General features: G+C 41.2%; 1 protein-coding gene across 13 annotated transcripts in view; it reads right to left on the bottom strand.

Annotated features, from left to right (window-relative positions):
* Positions 1-731: 731 nt before the first annotated feature.
* The window catches only part of WASF3 (WASP family member 3), a 133,477-nt gene continuing 114,163 nt past the window's right edge, over positions 732-20,045 (bottom strand). For 12 of the 13 annotated variants that reach the window (XM_072795711.1, XM_072795699.1, XM_072795705.1 and 9 more), the window contains 5 exons: positions 17,380-17,497; positions 12,840-13,015; positions 8,564-8,830; positions 6,397-6,764; positions 732-4,148 (listed from right to left, as the gene is read on the bottom strand). In XM_072795711.1, the coding sequence (XP_072651812.1) occupies positions 3,991-4,148; positions 6,397-6,764; positions 8,564-8,830; positions 12,840-13,015; positions 17,380-17,497 (1,087 nt within the window). In that variant the 3' untranslated portion in view covers positions 732-3,990. Of the gene's footprint in view, positions 4,149-6,396; positions 6,765-8,563; positions 8,831-9,629; positions 9,797-12,839; positions 13,016-17,379; positions 17,498-20,045 lie in introns of all 13 variants that reach the window. The other variant, XM_072795710.1, reaches the window with a different exon arrangement.

A 20,045-nucleotide genomic window follows, 5' to 3' on the forward strand; every position in this document is an offset into this window, starting at 1 on the left:
ATCCATTCGCCTAGTCATTCAACACGGGGCTGCTCACTGCCTAGCAGATTGGGCATATGCTCTTGGGATACAAAGATGCAGATGGTATACACCAAACATATCGTCCAGTGGGGAGGCTGCAAGGAGACCTAGCTAGGACACCGGGGGATGCATGTTGGAGGAGGTAGACATGGCAGGCACGGGCAACCCAGAGGCAGCTGTTCTGGAAGCTCACTCCAGCCTACTTTCCCAAACGTGGCCACACTTACCTCCCTGACTCAATTCCCATTGCCCCCCAAATGCACAGTTGCATTGAAGTGAGTTCAATGTCAACCGAGGTCCCTGACCAACAACTTAATTTCATGCTAGTTTGCTCATATATGAAAGAGAGGTCTATTTTAAAAAGGTATCATAAGGACTGAATGAAAGCATCCCATAAGTAATAAATGGTGCAGGGTGTTCATCACTATTATTGAAACTAGATGTGGCCAAGACGCTTTACCTGACTGAGCATGTAGCTTCCTGCTCCCAAAATGGCTTTTTCTAACTATGCCAGTGCTTCCCAGGTCGCTCCCAGGATCCAGTCTGAATTCTTGGATATGCAAAACACATGCAGAAATTTAAATGGAAATCCGAGTGGTATCTTTTGCTATCTAGTGATGAAAATGCTAATTAAAAACTCCACCCAACCCTCAACTTCTCCATTCCAAAAAAAGGTTAAACATATAACACTGTTATCAAGGAGCAAAACCTTTTAGGGTTAAAAGTGTAATTTTATTTAGATGTTACTTGTACATAATCTATAGTAAGATATACAAACAGATAAAAATTGTTTAACAGGAGGTTTTTTTTTTTTTTTAATACCACTTTAAGTTCAATTTACAACAGCATTGGTAATACTGCAAGGTGACAGATACTCTGATTTATAAAACAAAAATTACTTGCTACTCTGGCTGATACATTCCCACTAGTCTTTAATGGATTAAAACGTATCATGTATTCCAGTTGCAAATTATTACAAAACTTTCACAACCTAGCCACTTGATGCTCAGAAAAGATTTTGATATTCTAAAAATTTACTGAAATGAAAATGTTAATTTTCTAACCATATACATTCACTAAAGAGAAACATAAGTGTACCAAATCTCATGGTTTGGGGCTGACAATAGAAAACCAATCACGTTATGTCTGTGTAGCTAATGTGTGATACCGAGTAACCTTCTCATCCTCTCTACCTAATCTATAACATGAAAAAAAGCTTGTAAGAAATCTAAAATATGCATGGGGGAGGTGGGGAAACGGAGGGCAATTTAAAATAACCTCATAATATAGAAATACTACTTTAAAATGCAAAATTCATTAATATGAAATATGTTTTTAAATATTTTTCTCCATTCGTTTTGGTAAACACTTTTTGAAAATGAAAACAGAAAATCCAAAATATTCACTTTTTCCTTTTCGTGTAATATAGCACATTAGAAAAAGTCTGGATTTAAATTTTAGAATAAATCAGATTTGCTGAGAAAATACTGCAAAAATAATCTAAATTGAGTTTTAGTCCTTCTCCATTCCTTTAAAGGCTATGCAACACATTAGGGCAAAAGCTTTTTCACTAGTCAGAAAATCAAGTTGAAAATAACTTGTTGATTAAACTACAGGAAGACAACTAATAATTAATAGGCTTATGAATATTTATGAATAAAGTGCCAGTAATTTTATTGTAATACGATATAAATAGAAGAAATCCTGACATGGATAGTAGCTTTATGTGTTCTCTTCATCCTGAGAACAGAAGGGACATAAAAAACAAAGAAGCATTACCAAATAAAGTTCTAGAATTATAACGAGTAATTCCTAATCCAAAAGTAACAACAAAAACAAAATACTGTAATAAAGACAAACTCAAACTATAAATGGTGAAAGTCCCAAGAATAATGCCAACACAGTAGGCCTTTATGCTGAAAAAAAAAAAAAAAAAAAAAAAGGAGAGAAATCAGAGAGAAATTTAAAAGTTCATTAGTAATTACTGCTTATATTCAACAAAATTATGGTGACTAGCTCTAAGAAACAGAAACTCGAGAAGCATGTGCCAAAACAGCTGAAAAGACTCAGATAACCTGATATAAGAAGCATGGTCTTGGGAAGGGGATGCAGATATTAGGCTTTTCAGAGTTTCAAAATCTAGGTAATTAAAACCTTATATATGGGCTTTATATGATGACTGCCCACAAGCCCAATAAATGTCCACTTGGGGGACACACGGACATGGTTTAGGGGCGCCGCTGAAGTCCTCAGGAGGACTCATTAACAAAAATCCATTGGTCATGGTCCTGTTTCGGCAACTACCATGAACCAGACAACTCTATCTTGAGCTAAAGACTCCTTCATCGTGACAGAGTCACCAATAACTGCCATCTGTCTGAAATGCTGCACATGGTAAGAATCCCTAGTAAGTAAAGTGTCTTAGTATACCTGTGAAGTCCTATCTATAATCGAAGCCTGGGGGCATTTATTTGTTCTAAACAAGCAGTTACCCTTCATCCAAAATCATAAGAGAAAAGCTGCCATCCGTGAGTTTTCCAGTGGTCTGCTGTCACCAGGAAGATCAACCCTGTGGGGCTCTCCAGTTCCTTGGAGGTGGAACAGCAGCAAGAGCTAAGGTGAAAGGAAAGTGATCTGGTACAGCTACATGTCTAATCTAATCTGAGGTACTTCTTAAAATTTAATGTGCCAACGACAACATGAGAAAAGAGAACCGTGTGCTTCTAGGAGTAGGGCCAAGGCCCTACTTGGGTGATGGATCCCTAATCTGGCCACAGCACCAGGAGAAGCGAATAGCTGTCAGCATCTACTTTCACCTAAAATCTATGCTTTTAAAATTCAGATCACGTGGATCAAGGTGCCGTGGGAGGCGCTCTCAGGAGCAGGCCAAGGAGCCAGGACCACTCCAAGGGCCTAACAGGGGCCCTAACAGAGGCCTTAGCGGCTCCGGGTAAGGTGGGGGCAGGGCAGGGGGGTGGCTCCTCTGCACCGGGAGGTGGTACACCCTCACCCCACCACCCCCAGAGAGGAGCCAGGCACTCCACGGGCCTAAGTGAGGCCATGGCAGCTCCAGGATAGGTGGTGGTGATGCAACCCCCGACACACTCCCCCCGCCCTCCCCCCCACCCTGGGCCTGCCATGTCTGCATTGGCCTGGCCGGCTGGCACCCAAAACTCCAAGGGTAGCCAGGTATTTGCAGTGTGGGCCCTGATGGCCCCTGGAGGAAAGGGAACATCTCTTCCTGTTCTTCACTGTCATCACTGCGGAGCTACTGGACTGTCTCGGAGGAATCATCAACCAGCGTGGACCAAGTGCACGCCACAGGGAACCCGCCTGTAACGGGCCCCTCCGATTCCACATTTTACAAGAGTGCAGAGGAAGCGAGATCGCCTCCAACTCACACAGGGGCCGCCAAGCCAGGGTGGAAAGCAGAAACGTTTGACTCTCTGTATGTGTTCCATCTTTCCCTCCAGAACCAACTTCTTGTGCAACACATTTGGAACAAACAAACAAAATGGGTGAAACGCTATCACTGACTGATCGGAAGACATCACTCTGACACACGGTCATTAATCTTGCAGAAGAGCTAACACCAGGCAGCTGCACACACACACAGCAAGTCTGGGGAACGGTAGCGATCAAGAAGGGGAAACCCAAATGGCACGAAGTACTTTCAGGGCCGAGAAAAAGGAAGCAAGATGCTGTGTCAGGACAATGCAATAGTTACAGCATATCTCCTCAGGTGCAGCACGATTTTGCTATGTTTAGTGGCACTTAAGTATTACACAGTAAATACTGAAAAAACCCAGAATTTTTGGATGTGCAAAAGCAATATCACATTATTAATACAAAAGTTGCTAAGCTACAGGATTATAATACCACTATGTGGGTGCTGAGACCACTGAAAATTTTCAACACGTTTCTGACACATGGTCTCCCGGTGGCACCCGGCCTCGTCAGCATGCCGCCTCAGTCGGACCAGTCGTTCTCGTCAAACTCTGAGTCATCGTCAGAATCGCTGTACTCGACGGCGATGCGTCTGGATAGAATTGTGGCCACATCATTCCCAACTGGCTCACGCTTGGCCTCTTGCTCACGCTGTTCTTGTACCTTTTTCAGCTGAATCCCTGGGGATACAAGAGTAAAATTAAATTAAATCCCAAATTAAGGAAAATGAGTAAGTCTATTTAGCATTTCTCCCCCCCTGGCTGACACCAAAGGTAAAATGTTTTGGAAACCTGAAGTGAGAAAAGCTTGGGAAATAGAAGTTTCAGGACAAAAAAAAAAGGCACTCAAAGTCATAACACTATTTATAATAATTGTTAAAAAACAAAAAACTTAGATTTTTCGGCGCAAATGAACATCATGAAAGAAAATTCTGGAGCTGCACCTTACATTATGGTAACCACTACATGTGGCTAAGAGTAAATTTATTGTGCCTAGTGGCTACCATGTTGGACTGTATAAACATGGAACACTTCTATCATGAACATTTCTTGGGCATAGCTGTAATCCAAAGACTTAAAAAGCAGCATTTTACATTAATAGCTTTTGGCTAGTGCAGAGAGGTGACGGACATCTTTGTTTCACCAATTACTGCTAAAAACGAACACAAAATACAATAGTCTACTTCCTTATTAAGTAACAGTGGGTTATAAAGATGATTCAATGTGTTAATTCTTTAACTTTTTCTTTTGAAACAATTTCATATTTACAGAGTCCATATAGGACTAGTAGAAAAATGAGGCACCTGGGTGGTTAAGTGTCTGACTCCTGATTTTAGCTCAGGTTATGATCTCAGGGTTGTGGGATAGAGCCTCAAGTCAGGCTGGGTGCATGGAGCCTGCTTAAGATTCTCTCTCTCCCTTTGCCCCTTCCCCCTAAAAAAGAAAGACTAGTAGAGAAACATCCTCATAAAACCTACACCCAGATACCCCAACTGATAACATCTGACCACTTGGTTTTAGCAACCTTTCTCTATCATTCTTGCTTATACACACACACTTTTATTTCTGGACCACCTGAGAATAAGTAACAGATAATGTCCCTTTGCCCCTAAAATAATTCATGTGTAATTCATAAAAAACAGTAATCAAAATCAGACTGTTGGCATAGATACAATACTACCTATTCTACAAATTTTATTTAAATTTTGCTAGTAGCCTTAATAACAGGAGGAAGTTTTCCACCAGGCTTTGGATGCAACATGGGAACATGATTGATTGTCATCTTTCATCAGTGTCCCTTAATCTGGGCAGCTCTTCAGTCTTTGTGTTTTTCTGACCTTGACATTTTTTAAGAACACAGGCAGCTCTTTTACAGATTGACCCTTGATGTGGGCTTAGAGGTTTCCTCATGATTAGATCCTGGTTATGTTATCACTCTTATTGGATGGGGCTCACAGGTATCAAAAAACAAAAACAGTGTCCTATTATGACCCTAAATTTATTATCAGTGAGGTCATATAGCTTTGGGACTTTTCTTGACAAAATCAAAGTGTGTTGATGACGTTGAAGACATATGAGAAGGCTGGGCTTGTGTGCCACAATCAGGTCTGATTTGTGAGCACTCAAGCAAAAAAGTAGAGGCAGTAAAGTCCCAGCTGTCCTGTGAAGGACGTCAGTGATGCTGCAAGCCAAGCTCCCTTCTCAGTCCCTTCCAAAAGGAAACAACAAGCCTGTGACCAAGAGATGGCACAGCTCCCCACTGAATGAGGAGCTCCTAGGACATCTGCACACCCTGTCAGTGACCCTCAGCCAGCCTAAGCAATGCCCTGGGGCTGAGAACAAATGGTGTGGAACAGACGGTTAGTGTGTGGTGCTGAGGGGATGCCAAAACGGGTGAGTATCTGGGTTCATCCATCCTGATTTGACCAGAGATGCTCTATTTCTGTATGTCTCATGTTCTGGGGTTCGGTGTAGGACTTTACCCAACAAAAGAATTTTGCTGCTAAATAAATGTTGAGGAACTTACTAGCTTAGCACATCAAGCTAAAAATATGGAAAGTCTAGGACATAGCTTTTTAAAAATACCTCAATCATTGATACGAGCTCACTTTCTTTCATTTATACAGTTATCTTCAGACTAGAATGCAGCGAAAAGATCCGATTAATCAATGATCATTTTTGTTATCTATTTCTAGTCAAGTAAAGCTTTCCTGAATTCTCAATTCTTTACTATTGTACGTTTATCTTGCACTGGCAAAAACAGGTCTACTGTTAAAAAACAAAATTAAACAAGTGTTCTTTAACCCTATCCTAAAATATAGTTCAGTGGAGAGAATAGTCATTTGACTAATATAGGCTGGAAGCTGGTTAGAGCCCTAAAGAAGTCTCTAGATTTGTAAAAGGAAGACTGTTTGAGACGCTCACTTACCCATTCGAATGGCAGCGAGAAGATCGCTTCGGGCATCACTTATGGGTGGCTGTGCCGTCTCCTGGCGCTTTGCCTCGGCTGCAGGGGGGGCATGCATTGGAGAGGAGGAGCGAGAAGAGCCTGCACCAGGAGGGCCTGGTGGAGGAGGCGGTGGGCCTGGTGGTGGCGGGGCTGTGACCACGAGCCCAGTGGTGGGAGGGTGAGGAGGAGCCGTGTAGGACGAGCCCACCGAGGCAGGGAAGGGGGGCTGCATGGGGATCTGTAGGGGGCTGACGAAAGCAGTTTGTGCTGAAGGAATCATGGGGGGTGGTGGAGGAGGAGGAGGTCCTGAGGGGTTGTAATATTCAATTATCTGTGCTGGCAGCATCCTAATAAAGAGATGAAACACACAGAGTCACTAAAACAGCAAGAGAGTCACATCTTCTGAGGGTCTAACATGTCTTATTCAGGGGCCTCCCCCAAACACAATATATATACTGTCCTCTGAACTTAAAACACTGCAGGATGCAAATAGCCAGACTTCATGTCAGTCATTTTTACAGGTCTACATTATCCATTATGATGAAATTCAAGTTCATCTACTCAAATGAACCAGAAAGAAAATCACTCAAAAAGTAACTTTTGGGGCATGTGGTGGCTCAGTCAGTTAAGCATCCCACTCTTGATTTCAGCTCATGTGGTAATCTCAGGGTCCTGAGATTGAGCCCCCACATGTGGCTCCATGCTCAGCTTGGAATCTGCTTGGGATTCTCTCTCTCCTCCCTCTGTCCATCCCCTCCCCCATCCCCGTTCACTCTCTCCTTCTCAAATAAATAAATAAACCAGTCTTTTTAAAAAAAGTAACTTTCTGTGGAAGGCTAGAATAAAACAGTTGACTATAAAAGTTATGAATAGGGACGTCTGGGTGGCTCAGCGGTTGAGCGTCTGCCTTTGGCCCAAGGTGTGATCTTGGGATCTGGGATCAAGTCCCACATCGGGCTCCCTGCATGGAGCCTGCTTCTCCCTCGGCCTGGGTCTTTGCCTCTCTCTCTCTCTCTGTCTCTCATGAATAAATAAATAAAATCTTTTAAAAAAGAAATAAAATAAAGGTTATAAATAGCAATTCAAATCTGTCCTTCATATCGGGCATCTTGAAGGTGGATGGCTTACAAACTTGTTTTACAAGGGTTCGGTGACCAGATTTGGAAAATTCTGTATTTTATATCTCATCCCCACAGAAATTCTTTAAGCCCACAGTGCCCATTAGAATATTAAAATCTCTGAAATGTCCTACACCTAAGAAGTCCACTGAATCCTACTTAGCTAATGGTTTTCCAAGCCAACTGGACCACAGACCCTCTGTTTGCCTGACCCTTGGGTTAAAGCCTCAGAACACACTCTGGGGACTGTTAATGAGAATTGACGGACGAGAACCCTCTGAGGGTAGAGGGACATACATTTAGGTGAAACACGCTGCTCTGGACTGAAGATGATACATATTAATGGAAACACACATTCAACTTTCCTGGGTACTGTCTCTGAGGGGCTAACGCTTTAAAGATTATGGTTAAGCCAGAAAAGAGGGCAAAAGACAGCCTATCAAAATAAAAGTGAGTGCTTAAATTAATAAATACTTGATCATAAGGATCTTTCTTTAGGAGGTGTTTGAATTTTACTCAAGTGACAGAAAACTAAAGGACCTGGTTGGAGAAGGCTATCTGAGCACCAAGAGATCAAGAAAGGGGACTGACTACAGGGCCAAGTTCTAAGTAGGGGTACATGGGGAGCTGCACTGACAGTTTTCTCACTTGTGATAGGAATTCTCTGTGGTTCATCCAGGACACACAGAATCTTGAGGGTTTGGGACAGGTTTTCATAATCAGCATTTCATCTTTTCTCAACACTTTGGCTTAGCAACGCACTCGAACACACCCTAAAGTATGTAGGAAGGGAGTGTGTATACATGAATACAGATCCAAACCTAAGATCCAACTGTAATAAAAAGGGGAGCAGCATGACACTGAATATTTTAACACAGAATTGGTCATAACTGGTAGTATCTACATCCAGTCATCCTTGGCCACATCTGGCCCTTAAGGTATGATTAGTCAGTTAAAATTTTTAGATCACATATAGCAAACTCCAACACGAGAGCAAGCAGCAGTAAAGCACAGGCAGTCTGAGTTACCCGTAGTCTGCTGGCGCCATGGGTGCGGAGGCCTGGGACCCCTCTGCGGCCTGTGGTGGGGGTGGCGGCGGTGGCTGCTGGGGTCTGTTTAGGGCCATGTGCCTCGCCGAGGCCGAGGGGGGTCGGTACTCATGCTCTGGGGCCTGGGTTGCCGGCCCATGCGGTGGCGCGTCCCCGGCTGTGTAAGAAGGGGTCACGGGCTGCGGGTGCAGAGAGTGGTTGGGAGTTGCCGGGTAAGAATAATCTGTGACATCCGATGCATGCGACCTGATGGTCAGGAAAGAGGAGTGGGAGAAAATTCAAATTCAGTTAAAAAGATTCTCCCAGCAGGCATAAGCATCTATTCAAATAACTCTGCCAACATACAGAAATGACACACTGATTTCCTTTACTATGGACTAGGTCCAGCCCCCATCAAAGCTTCCAAGCAACAATATAATTACTACTTTAGCTGCAAGCCCCAGTGTTACATGGCTTCAGAGTCACCGCTTTGTGGTAAGTCAGACAGATCGGCAAGCAGGACACAGCAGAGCCCCATTTCTGCAATATTTCAGCGTGCTTTTTTTCTAAGAGAGAAGGCTACAAGGCAAATTCTGTTTAATTAAAACACAGCACCTAAGACAGAGGATTTCAGTGGCAACGGAACTGACAGCATATAATTAGAAAGTATAGAATGGCAGGTGACATGGACAAATATGACGAGCAAGAAGAGAAGAAATCAAGAAGGCAATATAGTGGGTTATAGTTTTCTTAAACAGAAGGGCTGTGTTTAGCCAAAAGAGAAAGAAGGCGGTGCAAGGTGGAAAGGGCTTCTTTTCTTTGCATGGTGGAGTGTGAAGGTCTGGAAGGGATGGAGAGGTGGTGTTAGATGAGCAGAGAAGCTGGAAAGACGCAGGGGCCGGTGTGGCAGCCAGGCCTGGTGAGGGTGGCGGCGGCAGGGCCCTGGCCCAGGCCCAGCTCCCCAGACTCGTGGGATCAGATCAGAAGAGGGGTTGTGCATCCTGTCAGGACAGCCAAAGCAGGGCAGGAAAGCTGAGGCTGAGGCCAAGAGAGCAACATGACGAACCCTCTGGGCACCGTGTCCTCAGTGGTGCCCCCTGCCTGCACCAGCTCCTTGGCGTCACTCATGAACTCAATGCCCATTTTCCTCCTCTCCCACTCCTCTCTTCTGGTCCTTACTCTTCTCACATGTATTTGCTGGCTTCTGTGAGGGGTCAGCTTGTGTCTCTCTCTCTGGAGGAAAGAGGCAAACACACATTGGGGAGGTGGGGGACGGGGAAGACACCGACTGAGTTTCCATCTTTGAAACTCAGACGGTAGCTTCTCTACCTGGAGCATCACATGGCAGAGAAAAGCGTCCTGCACAGTAAGAGGCTGCTTTTTTTTTTTCCTTCCTTGATTGCAGGTTAATAATAACTGGTAACCTGTTTTTTCCCTCCTTAATTGCAGTATAAATTCTAGATTACAGTGTGCATATGAGTAGGTACTCTCAAGTATACAAACTATGCAAGGGAGTTAAAAATATTTTTAATGGGGGAAGAACCTAACCCGGCTTTAGATTGAGCATATTTGAAAAACATAAATACCTAAAACTCTGGAGTCACTGGTAACGTGTACTTGACTCTGTGTGTATACCCATGTCAACAGATGGTATGTACACTTCCTCAAGGAAATGAAATTATCTAGCAAAATATAGAATGCTTCTGATGAGATGAGGAGCTGGAAACTGTAAAGGCTATGGCATGACTCAGAGTGCTACCTTCATAAAATCGCTTTGTGATGGAGCCCCAGAGGAGCCAGTCAAAGAAGGAAGACCAGATGGAGGACGGAATAAGGAACAGGTGGTGAGTACTCAATAGGAGAGTTCGAGAGGGCAGGGCTTTGGTGCAGGGTGGGCTCGAGAGGGGCTGCATGGTTGAGGGGAGTCACCAGAGGGCTGAAGGAGAGGTGGGGAGTCAGAGGCTGCTGGGGGACAGAGACTACTGAGGGAAGGTAGCAGTCAGCCACAGAAGATGCTGTACGAACGTGGAGACGAGTGGGATGATCCTGAAGTGTCTTGATCGGCACTGATTATCTGGCACAGAATGGAGAATTGCTAAGAGTGAAGACCACATGGAAAAGAAAAAAGTGTAGGCAATGGAGACACAGTGGGAGAACCAAGACTCCCCCAGAGTCTTGTGGGGAGACAGGTGGGCAATCAGAAAGCCTGGGGTGCAGGACAGGACAAATTCAGGGACACCTGGACTGGAGGTATCACACCACCTGATAATGGTGAGAGAGAGCAGTAGGCAAGCATGTTAATTCTCATCCTAAATTCATGTTTACAACCAAACCATTCCTGATCTACAGAGAGAGGAAAATTTCATGGTTAGGTTTTATTTATATGGGCTGGGTTAAATCAGATTACTTACATGAACAGATCACATACACGCCATGAAATCTGATATTTAACTCAGTTGTCTCCCATACATCCATTAAAAACCATGTTTCTAAGAAATACTTAAAACAGAAATATGAAATAACAAAGGCCAAAAGATAGGAAACATAGAGCATGATTCCAACTTAGTAGAAGAAAAATATATACTTGTACAGAAAAAAGACCAAAGAAGAAATACACTAAAATGCTAACAGTGGTTTCTCTGGATAATAGGATTATGGACAATATTTTAATTTTTCTCTGTAATTTCCAAATATAAGTTGTTCATCTTATTTTATAATAAGAAAAAAGTGAAGTTTCTAAATTAAGGGATAGAATTCAAGTACAATAATGAATTTAAAAAAAAATAAATAATGAATTTTAATCTATTATCTGGTGCACGCTGACATTAAGAGGCCATGGGAAATAGAAATTGCCTTCTGAAAAACCAGAGAAATGAAGATATATCTAAACAACAGAAATACAAAGGCAGAATACTAAAAATCTCAGTAATCATCAATTTTATACCCAACACAGAACAAGTGAATCTCAGATGCTAGGATGAATAGCGATCATTCAACTGAGAGATTTTAAAACATCATTTTTCCATCTGTAGCTACTGAAATAAGAGTATATTTGGAATATTATCAAATAAAGTATATGTTTTACATGAGTAAATAGTCATAATCAAAGTAGTTGGAAAACAAAAAAACAAAAAACACCCTAGGTGCTATCTATCATATTCAAGTACCCTTCCTCATTCCTAGGCCTGTGAGCAAACCTGAATCATCATTGCTTTTTTCCTATGGAAATAAATGGATGTAGAGATTCACACCTGAGGCAAAAACTCAGTTACAGCTCCAGTAATTCCCTAGGACTGAGCAGACAGCAGCTGGTACAGAAAAACTGCCTAGAACTTGCCTCCAGTCATAGCCAACCAATGACTGACAGCCTCTCTGGGCAGGGTAACTATTAAATACGAAGTATCTGCTGTGTGCAGAGTCTATGCTAGACACCCAGGCTATAGAGATAAAAATTAAGAAAAAAGGACACAAATATAAGGCAAGGTCCAGGTTGTTGCTGTTTTTGAAACATCCTTGAGTCACATTAGAATTCTCTATTCAAATTCTTAAATGCTGATGGAAGACTCTGGGGCTTCTGGCAAGTGGAAGTCCGAGGCCTTACAAAAGCAGAACTAGGAAACTAAACCAGAAGTACAAACTGACTAGTGAGTTTCTATCGTTCCATGAATCCCTTTTACAATAAATGTGACTTAGTGACCACATAATTTGCACCTGCAAAGAATATTTTTACTTAAATGCTTACAAATTCTTAAAGTAACTCCAACAGAATTCTTCTCCTGAAATTAGAATACATAAGATTAGTAAACTGGTGTGTCTCTTTTGCTCATCACTCTTAGAAAAGGTTACCAAAAAGAAGAACAAAGTTCCGTCGTATGCACATCAATTACCACCTGCTCATTATTTTTAGATCAACTGGCAAAGGAAATTCAACATTCTAAGCTAAAGAGGGAGAGAAAGAATTAAATGATTATTAAAATAAAAATGTAAGTCACTGGCAGTTAGTCCAAATTTAGCATCAGTGTTAAAAACACTAATCTAGATTAATGGAACAATAAACTTAAGTCAGAGCAGTGGAAAATCATACAAAGTAACCCACAAAATGAAACTGCTTTAAAGGGTTATTTCAAAAATCAAAAAAATAAATAGAATTAATTTTTAAGGAAATTTTTTGAAACATATCGTGGGCCATGTAAACACCAAAGCCACTGGTGGGTTTCCAACATATAATAAAACCAAGTACTACGCAGAGGCTTTGCTACAACACACGCACACACACCTAGTGTCTGGGGACAGGGATCCCTCGGAAGATGCTCCGTGGTACACACTCTGAGACAGTCTGTTGTCGGGTCTAAGCTCTTTGTCATATGCCATCATACTCCATTCCTGGCGCCTGTTTCTGGCCTTCCTAACCTTTTTCACCTCCCGGGTTGTGCCATCTATACGCTTTTGCTCCTGATGTCCAGGAAGAGAAAGCAAGCATGCCAAGACAGAAGGGAAAGGAAAAGAGCAGGTTAAATGCAGTTGTAATGCACGGGAAACAAGCCCGGCATGCAGACAAGAGACATTTCCATTTCAGATCACACTAATGTTAAGAAAATTCTAACACAGTATATATTCTCTTACCCGACACAGACCCAGGAGAAGTAACTGATAGTTAACTATTTAACCTAAATAAATAGAAGCTACTCTACTGCAGCTAATTACAGGAATCGCTTATCATCATTTCTAGTAGAGAATTCACACCTTACTAAGTTTTTTAGCTTGTTTTAAATGTATTAGATCTTTCAGATCTGCATTATATAGATGAATATCTGAGATACAGGCAGATCATGCCCTACCACTACACAATTTTGATTGAATTGTTAATATGCAATCATCTTTCACAAAATAACTCCAAATACTCTATTATTAGTTTCCAAAAGACTATACAGAATATTTAAGCTAATCCTGCAACTAGCTTAACACAAAATGAAAACATAAGAACTTACCTTCTCATACAAAGAATCTTTCTTGCTCCAGCCCTATTTTGCCATCAAAAATGTATCCAAGAAAAAAAAATAAAAATAAAAATAAAAAAATAAAAAAAAATAAAAATAAAAAATAAAAAAATGTATCCAAGAAAAACTTGGATCCTACATAGGTGTTTTTTTAAAGGTGAAGACAGTTATTTCTATGTATGTATGCTTCCTGTACTTCCCATAAGATGTTATGGTCTTTGAAGATGAGAACTATGTTTTGAACCATGCTCCTGTTAAAGTACCTCTGCATGTGGCTTTACACAGGGTACACATCACAAATGCTAACTTTTACCCACCATTTGCTTCGACGTGGATGGAACTGGAGGGTATTATGCTGAGTGAAATAAGTGAATCGGAGAAGGACAAACATTATATGGTCTCATTCATTTGGGGAATATAAAAAATAGTGAAAGGGAATAAAGGGGAAAGGAGAAAAAATAAGTGGGAAATATCAGAAAGGGAGACAGAACATGAGAGACTCCTAACTCTGGGAAACGAACTAGGGGGTGGTGGAAGGGGAGGTGGGCGGGGGATGGGGGTGACTGGGTGGCGGGCACTGAGGTGGGCACTTGACGGGATGAGCACTGGGTGCTATTCTGTATGTTGACAAATTGAACACCAATAAAAAATAAATTTATTAAAACAAAAACAAAAACAAAAACAAAAACAAATGTTAACTTAGTGATCAGATCCAGGTGAGCATATGGTGCTCACTGTCTCAGGCACTGTGTCAGGTGCTGATGATACAGACAGCACACAAAGAAGACAAGGAATTTGCCTTCACAGAGCTTGCAATCCAGTGGGGGAGGCCCACAAGATCACACAAATACATCTACAGTTGTAAAATATGGTAAAGCATAAATGCATCATACACCAAATGCTGCCTCATCTGGGAGTCAGGGAGTGTCCTGGAATGACTTGAGACGTGAGCTGGTGTTAATTCTGCAAAGGAGTAGGGGCCAGGTGTATGGCCAGAGAGGAGAGACTGTGCATCCACTCTGAGGGCGACAGCAGCACAGCAGGAGGAATGAAAGAAGGTAAATGGGGAACTAGGGCAAATGGTTCCTGAGACCTGAAAGGTAGGCAGGACCTTAAAAGCAGGGAGTGTTGTTCTTTATCTCAAGAGCAATGGAAACGACTGGCAGGTGAGAAGGGAGAGGCTGACACATGGAGGAGGCATTTCAGAAGATCCCTCTCGGTTGTGGAGAACAGATTAAGAGAGGGAAGGCAGGGCCACCAGTCAGGAAGCTGCCGGGGCAGGTCCTGTGAAAGGATGGCTGATGGCTCACAGTGTGCCAGGATGAAGCCAGGCTGTCGACAGAGGGATTCAGGAGGCCTGGGGGATTTACTGGCAGAGGATGTGAACATGGAATTTACAGAACATACATAAATGGTAAATAAAGATACAAAAAGGTTGGTAATGCAAATTAGATTTTTTTTTGAGGGAGGGATGAGCACATCAAAAAAATAATGATATCTACATCTGGAAGAAGTCTGTTAAGAGCGTAAAAGACTGGTTCGTAGTCTTTTAATGGTCAGGGGCAACATAATGGTGTCTTTCAAAAAATAAAACTCCTATTTGTCTTCTAGAAGTTTACCCAGAAGAAATAACTGCATGTGAGTAAAGTAGTATTACAGTACTGTTAAGCAACTATTCAGACAACCTAAGCACGTCCTAATACAGTATTGGGTAAATAGTTTATGTAGCATGCACACTTTGGAATACTACACTATTAAAAAGAATGAAGAACATCTTTAATTAGTCAATATATGTATATGTCTGCGTGTGTGTGTATAAGTCATGAGTAGTACAACTCTATGCATATGAAAGTACTTTGTGAAATGTGTATACATGTGTTTATGAATGCTTACAATGTCTAAAAATGTGCACACTGAATCGTTACTAGTGACTGGTGATAGCTGGGGAAGGGAGAAACTTATCCCCAAATTTTCTAAATGAATGCATTTACTTCAGTGTAATGTGAGTGTTTTACAACCAGCATGTATTGTCTGTATACTTGTAGAAACCAAAAGGAGGGAGACTTCAATGGATTTCAATACACGACCTGATTAAAAACCACTGTACTAAATGAATCAGTAACTGTCACCCTTACTTTTAAGAGATGTATGCTGACGTATTTAAAGATTAAGTGTTATGATTATCTGCAACATTCATTACAGTGGTTCAGCCTCCAAAATGACCCATCGTCATGCACACCACACACACAGGCACACCACACACACACACACACACACATACACAAACCAACTATGACTAAGTATTAACAGTGATGTATCTAGCCTCCAAATACACTGGCTTACATTAAAGTCCCCAGAACGTGCCCAACTGTCTCCTAGCCCGGGATGATCCTGGCTGCTTCTACTTCAAATGCTCCTTGATTCTGAAGCACCCCACACCCCCTTTACCCCCTCACTCCTCTAGCACCTCACTCATGTGCGTGCATGCGACAAACACACTCTGCTTAGCTGACTTCTAACTCCCCACTGTTGGAACTCTGAATGAATGAACTCCACTTCATTTACACTGTCATTCCCCTCTTGTCATCTCACTCACTGTATACCATACTTTTCCTTCACAACACTTACTAGGCACTGTAACTACACTCTTACCACTCCATATTTATCTGCATCATTATAAAAATGTTTTTAAACCAGCAAACTAATGAAACCAAGTTCAGAAACAATGGATTTCTCATCTCTCAATTTTATAAAGTAATTTTTCCTTCAGAGAGACCTCTCAGTTCCAAATTTAAAGTAACCTGCCTTTCTGAAATCCTGGGAAATGAAGGCTGTCTAGCCTCATTTTCTATTACTACATAATAAAAGCAGATTTGTACTAGACTTTTCAAATTTCTTTGCCTCTTTAGGAGTTCCAGTGGGCTGCATGATTACTTAATGTTTGTTTCCCCCAATACATTGTAATCTCCCTGTGACGGTGATAATCCTTTCTCACCACTGTTTATCCAGCATTTAGAAGGCATTCAAGAAACATTATTATATAAGTGAATAAGAAGTTCTTATCAGAATTTTATGCGTTGGAGGAATGTGTAATGAGACAAAACAGCCAAGGAAATGGTATAATTTTGAAGACACGATAATCATCCATAGACTAAGACTTTTTTCCTCTGAAGAACACTGCTGAAAAAATTAGATATTTTTGTCAAAAATATCACTGAGAAGGGAAACCTAGAAGACCATTTAAAAGGACAGCATATTTTAAAGGAAAATATTCTTAAATCCCTGTTAATATAAAAAGGTGTGGGGACCAATGGGCTATTTAGGTATCTGTTTCTTTTCCAATCAAGGGATTAAGATCTTCCTTTTCTTCACTTAAATACTTTATACTTTCTTCACCTGAATACTTTCCATTTCAACACTCAGCAGTAATTCCAAGATTTCCCCCATTCATCTCCCTACCCACAGCACAAAGAGACAGCATGAATAACCAACCTCTGGAATGCTTTCCTGGACTTCAGTGGGAATATCTCATACTTGCAGTCTGCAAACTGTTTCCATGTTCCATTTCTTAAATCTTGTTTTCAAATCTCAAATTCTCTTCCACCCCAAACTGTCACTTCTATGGGGCCAGTACATCTAGATGCCTCCAAACATTTGAAGGTCACTAACCCACAACATGCCAAGAATTCTGTCTTAATAAAAGCACTCCAAGATTTGTCAAGCAAGCTCATTTTTAAAAATACAGTATACGTACAAAAGTCTTAGCAAATATTTGCCTCTGGAGAATTAATTCTCAGTAGGTTTAGTCTAATTTCTTACCTTTTGACGCCTCTTCTCCTTCCTCTTGTCTTCTGTGTCCTGCAGCATTTTTTCTTTCCAGAGGTCAAAGAAATAGGAAGGATCAGTGTAGAACTTCAGCCCATCCTTTTTATCATCTCTGTAAATCAATGTTTTATAAGTCGGGGGAGGAGAGAAGGCTGTTAGATATTTTCACGTGGGGTGAAGATTCACTTAATTTTAACTCATGAGATGATAACATCTGTATAGGGCATTTTGACTGTCCTACGCATTAAGTCTCTCTGAGCTCCTTATTTGAAAAAGGTGAACATGTAAGAACAGCACCTTTTTCTAGAATAATCATATAAAAAGTACTCTTACCAATTCAGATTTAAGTACAGAGAAGTGCCTCAAAATCACAATATGGCTTGTAAACAAGAATATCTGATACCCCAATTATTTCAGGAAATGTTTTGCTTATTCCAACAGAGGCCATACACAGAGATGGGTAGAATCTTGGTATATATATATATATTCACATATATATATATTCACCTCTACTCTGGAATGTCAATATTATTAGGATGAAAATGAATAAGTACGCTGTCCCTTTTTATAAGGTTGACCGAACCTCTATAAATTCAATTTGCAAAGAAGCAAAATGTCCATAGTGTAGAAGTGTGACAAAAGTGGAAATAGCCCACAAAGAGAATTCACTCACGGCATTTCACTTTCAAGTCCTGCTACAATTACTGTGGTCTAAAGAATATTTCAAGCATTTGTAGAAGTTATTCATCTATTATGAAACCACTACAAATCCCAAGTTGTAATATAAATCAATAGCAAATCTCAAAATAATCACGACATGAAGGAAGGAAACACTCTTTACTACTAATGCTTTAATAAGTATCTGGCCGGTAGATTACCTTCATGAGGAAGCAGAACATTTACCTTTCAAATCAGTGTTTCAACAAGTCATGTGAGGCACAGAGAAAAGCAAAATGAAATGAGGCACGGTGAAGTGAGTTTAAGAAAGAGGTTATGCTCAGTCAAAGAAAACTAACTGAATGAGTCCAGAGAAAAATCCTGCCTGCCGGTCCCTGAAGTTCCTGCCAGGCCACGTTCTGGTGAGTTGCTCATCATCACAAACTAAGGCCCAAGTTCTCAGGGGGGCTCCTCTGGCCCATCCCATTGTCTGAAAATCACCAACCATGGTAATTTGCTTTACACTTTAATCTTTGATTACTTGAAATCCTTCCTTTCCAAGTTTCCTAACTGATATGAGACCTGTATTATAGAGACTGTATTAATAACATTACTGTGAAAAATACAGTCTCCCTAAGATACTAGGCCTTCCATATAGATTGAAGATTCAAAAAAGCTCGCAGTAACTTGCCACAAAATTTAAGACGTATAAAATGCACACTTAAAAAAAAAAGAGGGAGCTAATACCCTAATGAAGGCAGAAGCTCTATAAGTAAACAAACATTAATCTTGCCATAAGAATATAAGTATAGCAATGTCCTGTGCTGCTAGCAACTAAATACTTCATTTTCTGGTCATGTTGTAATGCTCATATATTAACCCTGTCTTTAGTGTTTTATATACTTCAAATACTATTTTATTATCAAAAAATACATTTGAGTTGGCACTGTTATTCTTTTTTTTTTTTTAAAGATTTTATTTATTTATTGAGACACACAGAGAGAGAGAGGCAGAGACACAGGCAGAGGGAGAAGCAGGCTACATGCAGGGAACCCGACGTGGGACTCGATCCCAGGTCTCCAGAATCACACCTGGGCTGCAGGCGGCACTAAACCGCTGCGCCACCGGGGCCGCCTGGCACTGTTATTCTTAAACATACTATTAAAAGTCAAAGACATTTTTATTTTCCGTAAAACTGAATATACACATACACTATATATGAGAGTCAATTTGTACATTATACAGTTAAAATTTTTCTATCACAAGTATCTAATCATGCTCTTGATTCATCAAATGTAAGTGGTCCACTGAGTTTTCTAGGCTTTTTCCTTTAGAACAGAATATCCAGTGAGGTGTCTTAGGAAAGTTTTAACAGGCCTGCCCTTGTGGCTTTCAGTGCTAACTAAAACTGAAATTGCTCCCCCAAAATGCCTACTGAATGAAAGCAAAATCACAAGTTAAAACACAAGGCTGACAATACTAGTATTCATACAGATCATGGATTTTTAGAGGAGTGTGCTAAAATTTCTAGAAAAGCATACTTGTTTCAGAGAAAATGGTGGCTCTCTGGCCCTTTCCCATCACAGTCTCCATGGGATTTCTATCACATTTTTTGAGATAATCTTTCTGTCCCTGCTGAAAGAAAGGGATGCAGGTGGAACTGCTGCTTTACTAGCAGAGTTGCAGTAAAGGATGGGTCTAAGCATCTCCCTTTGGACTCTGAGAAGGAACAGGAATTCAGACCAAAAAAAACCTCTGGGTACTCCCCGAGAAGGACCAAAGGTCCAAGATAGTGGCACTGGAAGCAGAGAACCCACTGAATGGTAAAGGGGATCTGTCACCCAGCAGAGCTGGTCCTGGGGGCCATGAGGGCCACCCTCCACTATAGCCTGTGCTCATCAGAGGCTGAAGGAACAAGTTTACCAGGAAGACAAAGGCTAGAGCAGAACAAGCAGCACAATGAAGGACAACGAGAAGGTATATGGAAAAGGGAGACGGGAAAG

The sequence above is a fragment of the Canis lupus genome, chromosome 24, assembly GCF_048164855.1.
Source record: "Canis lupus baileyi chromosome 24, mCanLup2.hap1, whole genome shotgun sequence".
Classification (NCBI taxonomy): Eukaryota; Metazoa; Chordata; class Mammalia; order Carnivora; family Canidae; genus Canis; species Canis lupus.